At 41.0% G+C, this 9,549-nt stretch overlaps 1 protein-coding gene across 1 annotated transcript; it reads right to left on the minus strand.

Moving 5' to 3' along the window:
- Window positions 1-3,521: 3,521 nt before the first annotated feature.
- Window positions 3,522-4,097, minus strand: RHOH (ras homolog family member H). Its single transcript, XM_041402980.1, has one exon. The coding sequence runs from the start codon at window positions 4,095-4,097 to the stop codon at window positions 3,522-3,524; it is 576 nt and encodes a 191-aa protein (XP_041258914.1).
- Between the last annotated feature and the right edge of the window lie 5,452 nt (window positions 4,098-9,549).

Below are 9,549 nucleotides of genomic sequence, written 5' to 3' on the forward strand. Positions count from 1 at the left end.
AGCATCAACTAGTTTGTGTTCACAGAATTTAGCGAACCCAGAGTACCCACAAAAATTTGCAAACTGTTAATTGCAAATATCAGGCAAAATAGTATCAATTATATCTAGCAAGATTGAATAATTTTCTGTATGAAAAATCGGGGGGGGGGCAAGAGTGATGATTTGAAACCTATTTTTACTATTTACTTGTAGAAAATATTTATATTGTGTGCTGCATATCAAGTGAGTTTAAAAGTCCAGGAAATCTATATATAAAATAATCCTTTTTAAAAAGAAACCTTTTAACCTGTTTTAATAATAAACAAAAAGAAGATTAGCAACAGAACAAAAACTGAAAGGGATCCATTTGAGAAGATAGAAGGAGAATATTCGGGCAAGGTCTCTTCCCTCAGCTGAAAGCTTGACCCAGCTGAGGCAGGACCGCAATTTTTTTCTGTTTTGCTGTTTTTCAGAACTAAAGAAGCTGAAATTCCACATGTGTAATTTTAATGTATTTTAAATACCAGAGCCAGATTTTAACCTCTGAACAGTACCCAGGGACCCTGTTACCCAAGTAAACACAAGCAAAACCACCCTGGAAGGGTTTCACAGGAGACCTCAGCAGTCCCTTGTTGTTGTGCAAGCCACAAACCCCAATATACCACTCGGCCAAATCTTCGGCTGAGTTCTGCTGTGTCTAGATTTCAGCCTCTGTTTTGGGGTTGCCACACTTTTTGAGCACATGGGTTCTATAGCTCAGGGAAAACCACATAATTACAGGCACTAAAATATATGTGCTTCACAGTTTGCTCCCAGTGAAAAGTGCCTTTTAGCTTTGAGAGTCTGAAAATAACCAGGCTGTGAAAATTTGAACTGGTTTTTTTTTCACAGATCACAAAACCAAAACCCCCATTACTTTATATATTCTTTCCAAACTAATTTTAAAATTCAGCTGGCTTCCAGTGGCCTCACACTTTGCACTGGCTCTAAAATGCAAAATCAAGAGTATATCAAGCCATCCCTAAATTTCCTGTGTAGCCTGTACAGTCAGTCCAGGCATCTCAAAGAAGCCTATCCACCTGGTTTCACTGAATTGCTACAGACATAGATTTCTTAATTTTGTAACACACCATAACAAGTTTTGTGAAGCTAATATAGATGAGATGAGATTTTCAGTTACATCTTTGTCTGGCTTTGTCTGTGATAACAATTCTGTGAAGCCTTTTTGGTGCCCGAATGTGGGACTTTGCAGTAGATACCACAACACAGCATTCTCACCTGGTGATTACTGCTCTTCAGCACATAAAAACTGCATGAACTGTTGTAAACAGACTTTAACCCACTGAGGAAAAAAAAAAAGACAATTGAATAGAGCATTCTGGAAAAAATATGTCGTAAAAATAATTGAAACTAGGTATTAAATCCATTAGTGGAGTAGGGAACATGACAAAAATGTCCCCAGTTGTAACAGATTTGAAAATTCATAACACAACATTTTTCATGCAACCTTTAATGTTGAAACTGTAACAATGGCTACTTTTAAATTAGAGTTACAAAACCTAAGACTTCCAGTGGAGAGGTGTTGCAAGAGTTGACATGTAGAAGAATATTTCTCCCAAAAGCCAAAAGATTTTTAACTGAGGACAGCAAATACTTGAGCACTCGCATAACTCTACACAAGTACAATGCCATTCAGATTCTTTTACAAATATGTCAGTTTTAGTGTTTCAGTAACAAATCAACACTTGAGAAGAAAGAGAAGTAGGAAATAGAAGAATTCAGGGAAGATGGGTGGTGACAGAAGTCTCTGTCTTGGGTGCTCAGGTGCAAAAGTTTGTAAAGATTTCAGGCTGATATAAAAACCTCAGATGAGACCGGGATGTTTTTATGATCAGAAGTCTCCCTTACAATCAGGTTGATGAGCGGTAAATATTCAACAGTCGAGAAGCTGGCAGGACAATCACAACACCAGGTGTTCCATGTCCCACTGGTAACAAGCTGCCCACAGTGCAAATACTTGCTCACCTACATCACAGGTGAGATAATCCCACTGCGCTATGTGCCACCTTTTATGGCACCATGCTGTAAGTCCCTCAAAGGTTAGTTCCTAGCTAGCTGAAGGACAGGAAAAGGGACAAAGAAAATCTTGCTGCACTAAGAAATTCTCTTGGGATGAGGCAGATCTGCAAGACCTGAGAGGGGGTGCAGAACAGAGGGGACAGATAAAATATGAGGAGGAGGGGACTGCCACAATTCACAAGGAATGTACAGCACTGTGGCTTGAGCCCACTTCATCTTCTAGCAGAGTTCTCTTACACGCCTGAAGTTTCCATTCCCTTAGCCTGCCTTTCTGTGCAGGAGGGTAACTTGGCCCCAGTACATACATCAGGATTTGGCTCCTAGACTTGACAGGCTCCCTAGGATGTAAAGCCTGTTTCAGTCTTACTTGGATATAACCTAGGCAATTATACTTTGCACGCAAACTCAAAAAAAAAAAAGTAATTTAGCCATTCTAAAGGTACCCATTCAACCTTGCTGCGTACTCAATCTTTTACTAATGTAGGTGACTGGTTCCACTAAAACCACTGCTTTGAAACAAAGTGTACTAAAAATATATGAGAATGTAAGTGCTCATGAAAAAATATCTTCCATCTCTGGAGACTGAAATCTTTTGCCTCCAGAATTACAGCAGGGACAACAGAGGTGATGGTAGCATAGATTCATCCCTGTCAGCCCAAGCATATGTCTAAACCAACCCTGTCTGCAAGCCCTGAGGTTGTAAGACAGTGAAGGCTAGGAAGAATCAGATTAGTTTCCCACCTTTGACCACATTGTTGAGGAACAATATTAAGGTAACAAATCTCACAAAACTGCAGGAGACAGCTGTCAAATGTCACTAAGCTTTGATTATGCCTATGCTGGACATACTGATGACTGTTATGCAATGACTCAGGCATGTCTAAGGCTTGCCTGCAGGCCATTTATTACATGGATAGGACAGTTCATTTCTGTGATTAGCTAAAGGGAGAACCTCCAAAACATTAAAACAAACTTTTGTGATTTTCAACAATATATCCAAAAGTCCTCTTAATAAAATACATATTGGTCAGGTTTTATATACTGCATTCTTAAGTAAAAAAAAATATCCACAAGGACAGAGTTGGGGGCTGATCCAGGCAGAATTATGTCATTAAATAAATGCAGATGCAGACAAACCAACAACTGAGGAACACTGACAGAAACAAAACCAAATTCAGTACTGCTGTTATCTGCAGATCTGCAAGCTAGGCCTGCTACAGCTCAGGCTTGCAAAGTCCAAACACAGGCTTGTGAATAAGGGTATGCACCTTTCATTTTTCAAGATATCACACGTGTTTTGGAGGGAAGAAGCTCAGATAAAGAGCACACCTGTCTCACAAGAGGCACCTGCACTGTGGTCCTGCCAGGAGCCCTCCTTTGATTCACCTCCCATTCTCTCTGCTGCAGCGTCTTTGTGAGAAAACAGATAGAACAAATGTGAACAAAACCACTGCTGACAGTCCTCAAAAGATCTTGCACTCATTAATGGAGAAGAGCTTCCGTCTGTTCTGCCTTTTGGCTTGATTGACCGCTGTCCGCACAGCACACTCAAACACCTGCTGCACTCCCCTGTTGCTGAGGGCAGAGCACTCCAAATAGCCTTTGGCTCGCACATCCTGGGCGAGCCGCTTTCCATCTACAGGGCTGATGCAGGAGGAGCTGTAGGGACCCATGTCACGCTGGTCAGTCTGAGTGGCCACCACCAAAACGGGGATGCGGGGCAAATGGCTGCGGATCTCGCTGATCCATTTGTTCCTCAGGTTCAGAAAGGAATTATGGTTTGCCACCGAGTAGCACATTAATACCACATCTGCCTGTTGGTAGGAGAGGGGGCGAATGCCTTTAAAGGCATCGCTGCCAGATGTGTCCCAAAGACCTAAGCTGATCTGTACGCCATCCATGAAGACATCCACTCCGGTATTTTCATAGACAGTGGGTCTGTAGTCATCTGGAAAAGTCTCAGAGGTGAATCGTACCAGCAGAGATGTTTTCCCAACCGCAGAGTCTCCCACCAGAACACACTTAACTGAATCCAGCATTTTAATAACGTCCAAGGCCAACAGTGCAGTCTCGGTGCAGCAGGAGTGGGGTGGAGAGATGCAGTGGTCTTAGAGGCTTTCTATATAATTTCCATTTAGTGACAAACCATCCAAATCTCTTTACTTCTTATGACTTGATTCCGCCACTTGAGACTAAAATTTAGTTTTCTCCCACATGGCTCTGTCGGTTTTAAATCTTCAGTGAGTCAAATGATGTTTCTGGAAAGTAAAAATAAAATGTAACATTTATAACCTACAGAGAACAAACCATTCCTCATCAAGACAAAGATTCCTGCACACATCTTTGGACAGGCATGGCAAGTATCCCTCACTGAGGATGATGAACTTTTCCATTTCCTCCCAGCCAGCTGTGTGTGCAACAGCCATTCACATAAATAACCTTCTTGCTGCTCCACGGGGGCTAACAGTCTTAGCACTATTATCATTTTCCACTGACACAAGCTATTTTTTTCCTTCCAATTGTCTAGAGACTATTAAAATTAATTTAACTTTGATATAACTGCTACTAATATGCTGTGAGACATTCCCTGCCTCTGACTTTCACCAAGACTGACCGAATCCTGAATCCCTAAATGATCAGTTCAGATTCCCTTGAAAATGTAGCCACGCTCTCTAGAGATAGTCAGGAGAAAAAAAAAGCTCTTTGCTAACCAATTTGACTATTTAAACAATCCTATATGAAACAGTAACACAGAACCACTTGTGACAATGAGGAAGCAAAGACTTCAGGAGTGAATCTCAAGTCACATGAACCTGAACAATTTTTAAAAGCAAAGAAAGAGTCACAGCAAAAAAAAAAAAAAAACAAAAAAACAAAAAAAAAAAAAAAAAAAAACCAAAAAGAGGTTATTTTTCTTACAAATTGCTTTCAACAATCAAGAAGCACAAGCCAAAGAAAGCCCCACTACCGATGCTCACCCCAGTAAAAATTTCATTTGAAGGGAATATAACTGTCCTGTCATTTATTCTCTTGTAAAACTGAACTAAGAGTACTCTTCAGAGTATGTAATTGCTTTTGAGCTCCTGCCAGCATTCAGTCAAATTTTCCTATTTTGAAAGCATTTGTTTCTTCCCCACTAACTGTGTGCAAGATTCACTGCTCACATAGGGTGACACACAAGATGCTCCGAAAATCACTAACAGCAAAACTGAACACAAATTAGTTCTGATGAACAAGAGTAATTAAAAAGAAAGTATCACTGCATAATTTCAAAATGTCATGTGTTTGTTACATAAATAATATATTTCTGTTTCCTTCATATATGTAGAGAGACATCACAGCTGAAGGCTATTTGCATAGAAATAAATGATGGCCACAAAGGGCATATGCTGTATTTTACTGTAACACTCTCCACTTTCAGTACCCTAACACACCACCCCCTCCTCCTTTATTTCTAGAACACTCCAAACTTTGGCTTACTCCACAAAGAGGGGGAAACAAAGGAAAAGTGCTAGATGAGCTTAGAGAGAACATTTTACAGGTACCGACAACTGCTATTGGCCCTGCTTTCATTTTGTGCGGAGGCCATGCCCTACCTCCTCTGGTGCTGCTGGCACACCTGCATCTCTCCCACAGACGGCCGGGGAAGGAAGGTGCGCGGCCGGAGCACGTCGCTTTACAGAGGTGGCACAGCTCTGCGGGCCGGCGCCGTGCGCGCTCCAGTTACGGTATCCACAGGAGTCATTGCAACACCCGGCGCTTCCTGGCCGGCCGGCGGCACCGCGCCCGCAGCACTGCCGCTCGCTTCTAGGAAGTGGGATGCAGGCTCAGGCTGCTTCGCGGCATTCCTGGCTGCCGGGAAACACGCTGCTCTGGGAATTTAAGTTTTAGTGGCAGCAGATGAAAATTTGCTTTTAAAGATTCATTAGGTCTAACTCCACTCTCTCGCCTTCTCTGTTCTCCAAACAAGCTCTCAAGGGAACTAAACAAGACCTTTACAAAACGCATCTATGAAAAATTCAAAAAGCATATGTAGGAAAAACCTGCAAATTGCTTATATGAATCATAATCTCTCTTTCAGAGTATTCTATTTCAAAATTGGGTGAGCAAAATAGTTTGAAAACATCTCAATTTCAACACAAGACAGTAGCATCTTATTCAGAAAAAGCTGCATATTCTCAGGACAAAGTTTCCATGCACCAAGTGTCCTTTTCAGAACAAACATTTCTTTGGTGTGAGTAGTCCTCAGTGCCTTCAGGTTCATTATTTTGTGCACATTGGAATGTGGGGGAAAATAAGGATGTCCAAAGCATGACTTTTGTAACTTAATAAATGCCAAAACAGAGAAAGACTGATAAAAGGGATTGTTCTGGCACTCAACTTGTTGATTACCAGGTCAAATTATGCTGGTTATTTTGAAAGAAAGTATAAAAATTATTAAAGATTGAAAGAGCTATTAAGGACTAATGAATATGGCTAGTTGACAGATAATAACAGAAGCTAAAATATTCCATTGTGACAGTGCAGAATTGTTTTCAAAGCAAATATTGTTCTCCATTCCATCAGTCAATAAAACCCCTGGTATATAACAGGGTCCATATTGTGATCCTATGGACAAATTGCCCTCAATGGCCCTGATCTTGCATTTGTTCACAACAATTCATGTGCCTCCATATATAATCAGAACTATGTATGTGCATATTGAAGTATTATCTTTAATTAAGCACATAGCTGGTCCTTGTTGCAGCCTCAGGGTAAGAGCAGCATTAGTGTATTAAAATAATTACACAAGTTCACCTCACTGGATGGAAAAAGCTTGATTAAACATCAACAAAAAAGCAGTGTCCTTTAAAGAACAGTACTGGGCACTTCTATGCCTCAGTATAGAACCAGTTTTATAAATATCTGCAAAAGTTTTTGTCCCTTTCTCTCGTATTCTGTCTTGGTCCAACAGTGTGCTACAACCATTAAAAGATTGCAAAAAAACTTCTGATCACAAATCAGAAATGGAGAGCAAGCTGCTGAGGCTATTTTTCCCTCCAACAATATGATTTTCAAAAATTTACTGACTTCATTAAGATAATTTTTTTATATGGAATTCAATATATAAACCTGTATCTTCTTACACGCTTTTCTCAGTTTATGCTTTCATCACTCATAACAACAGAAGATATTGCAATAGAAAGGTAAGACCTTTTATAAAATCACTAGGTATAAGAATGCATGTCTTATTCTTGTGTGGTCATGCTGAGCATGTTCTTTAGTAAACTCCAGGTTTTGTTCCCTCTGTCTTTGGAATACAGGCACTAGTGTGTGGTTACAGAGATCTTGGACTTCACTGATGATGTGAGCACAAGAAGCCCTACAACAGTCGCTCTTTGGCAGTGTCTGACCTGCACCTCAGCAATCTCATGCAGGTAAAATACCTCACACTTGATCATGGATGAATATGATAAGGAGAAGGTGAGTGCGGATGCCAACCCACAATGGGATGGGATGAAAAGCAGAGCACAGCAGCACCGAGCTCTTTGCAGGTAAAGGATTCAAGTGAATATACATCCCCTGAAAAACTAATCTGGTATTTGTTGAAAGAGCTCTACCAACAAAGGAAAGCAGGACTACTGTATCAAAAGGAGTAAGTTTATCAGCTGAACCAAATGGGATTTTCATTTATGCCAAGAATATCTCTGGCATCCACTATAATATCATTGTGAGCATGACTTGCTATGGCTAAACATCTCCAGGGGATGGACAGCATTTTATTATAGAGGAAAATAAAAACAGTCAGGAAGTTCCAATTTCAAAACCTGTCTTAGATACTGATAGTGCACATTCAGGTAGGCTGGAATTCCAATGGAATTAGCTCATACATAAACAAACCATGCAGGCAAACAACCAGCTTTTTAGATCAGCCATGCTTCAGAGAATTAAAGCAGTTAACATGCTAACTATTATTGCCATTATCCACTCCCTACCTCAATTACATATCAGAAGTGTTCCCGTTTATGTCAGGATAACAGCAGATTAATTTTTCAGTTTGAGCACTGTGTATGCTAGTTCTTGAAGAGACTTGACATGACAAGGAAATTAAAATATTTAGACTAATAGAAGAGGTTGAAACCACTAGAGATACTTCCACTAGCTATGCAATGCTTGAATATGCATATTGTCTTTGCCTACCTACCCTACTCTTCTAAATCCCACTTCACACAGAGGTGGGGTCTGCAAAACAGGGATTACAGTTCTTCCCCAGTGTGCTGACTGTAACCACTGCCCCTTGCAATTGCACCACAGATACGTAAGAACTCCCCTCACACCCCTTAGCTAAATGCCCTCGAGGAGAGGAAGGAGGCACAGACTGTCCCCACTGACCAGAAGAGTGTGCAGCTCTACACCTTCACCTCCATGGGCCCAGTGGGCATTGCAGGGCATGGACAGGGGGTGAGAACAACTCCTGCAAGCAAAAGGAGAGGGAGGAGGAGGAGGAAGTCTGGCAGGAATCAACATAGGGCAGAGAAGCTGTTGCCTGGTTAGTGACAGCACGCAGAAGATGCAGCCCTGTGACACAGAAACTGTGGCTGCTGTGACTCCGGTCTGGACGCTCTGCTGGATCACCAGGTTGTCAAGGCCACACTACCTGGTTTTCAGCTCTGTGGATAAGGTGTACTTGCTCCACTCAGGTACAAACCTCCAGACTGCTTCCACAGCACAGGTCTCCTGAAAACATCCATCAGCTGCAGTCCGTCTGGAGACTGCAAGCAAACAGCTCCTTGCTGCACCTGTCATGCATTCACTCAGCTGATTTTCTGACATCTGCATTAGCTGCCTCCTGTTTTCTTAACTCCTTTCAAGACAATTTTGATCTATAGCCCTTGTCTTGCCAATCAGCCTCCCTCCACCTCACAGCCTATACCTTTGCAAGGTGCTGCATCTTTTCCTCAAACTACTCCACCAAAAAAATCTCCATTCAGCTCATTCACTGCCTAAGCTGGCTACCACAGGAGTCACTGCTATTCTCTGGCCCAAGAGCAAGGTGGCAGGTTACTTACTCATTGGCAGAGTAATTCAGCTGTCTGATAGATATGTAATACTGACAGATTAATTGCCAGATTATCTTTCAAGGTGCTTTTATATTTTAAAGAATTGAAAGGATGCTTAGAAGCTTGGATGAGAGCTTTTATACAGATATTTTACCCTTAAATACAATAATTTCTTCAATGCCTTTCTAAAGTTAGAAAAGCAAGCAACATGCAATGACCCCATCTTTTCAAAGCCAGGATGTCTTGTCATCTCAAAAACAATCTCCTTCCAGAATTAAAAAAAAAAATGCAGACATAAAAACTTGGAATTTTTTCTTTCCCTCCCTTGTTCACAAAACTGAAATCCTGTTCCTGTTTTCAAATTTCAGTATTTTATTTGGGGAAAAAACAAAAAACAAACCAAAACTAAATTTTGGGTTTAATTTCTAATTTATGACATTTCAAGCAACTA

The sequence above is a fragment of the Onychostruthus taczanowskii genome, unplaced genomic scaffold (genome assembly GCF_017590055.1).
Source record: "Onychostruthus taczanowskii isolate IOZ18803 unplaced genomic scaffold, ASM1759005v1 scaffold2, whole genome shotgun sequence".
NCBI lineage: Eukaryota > Metazoa > Chordata > Aves > Passeriformes > Passeridae > Onychostruthus > Onychostruthus taczanowskii.

Bases quoted from the DNA above. Each gene is read 5' to 3' on its own strand.
- RHOH (XM_041402980.1), bottom strand. From the start codon at position 4,097: ATGCTGGATTCAGTTAAGTGTGTTCTGGTGGGAGACTCTGCGGTTGGG.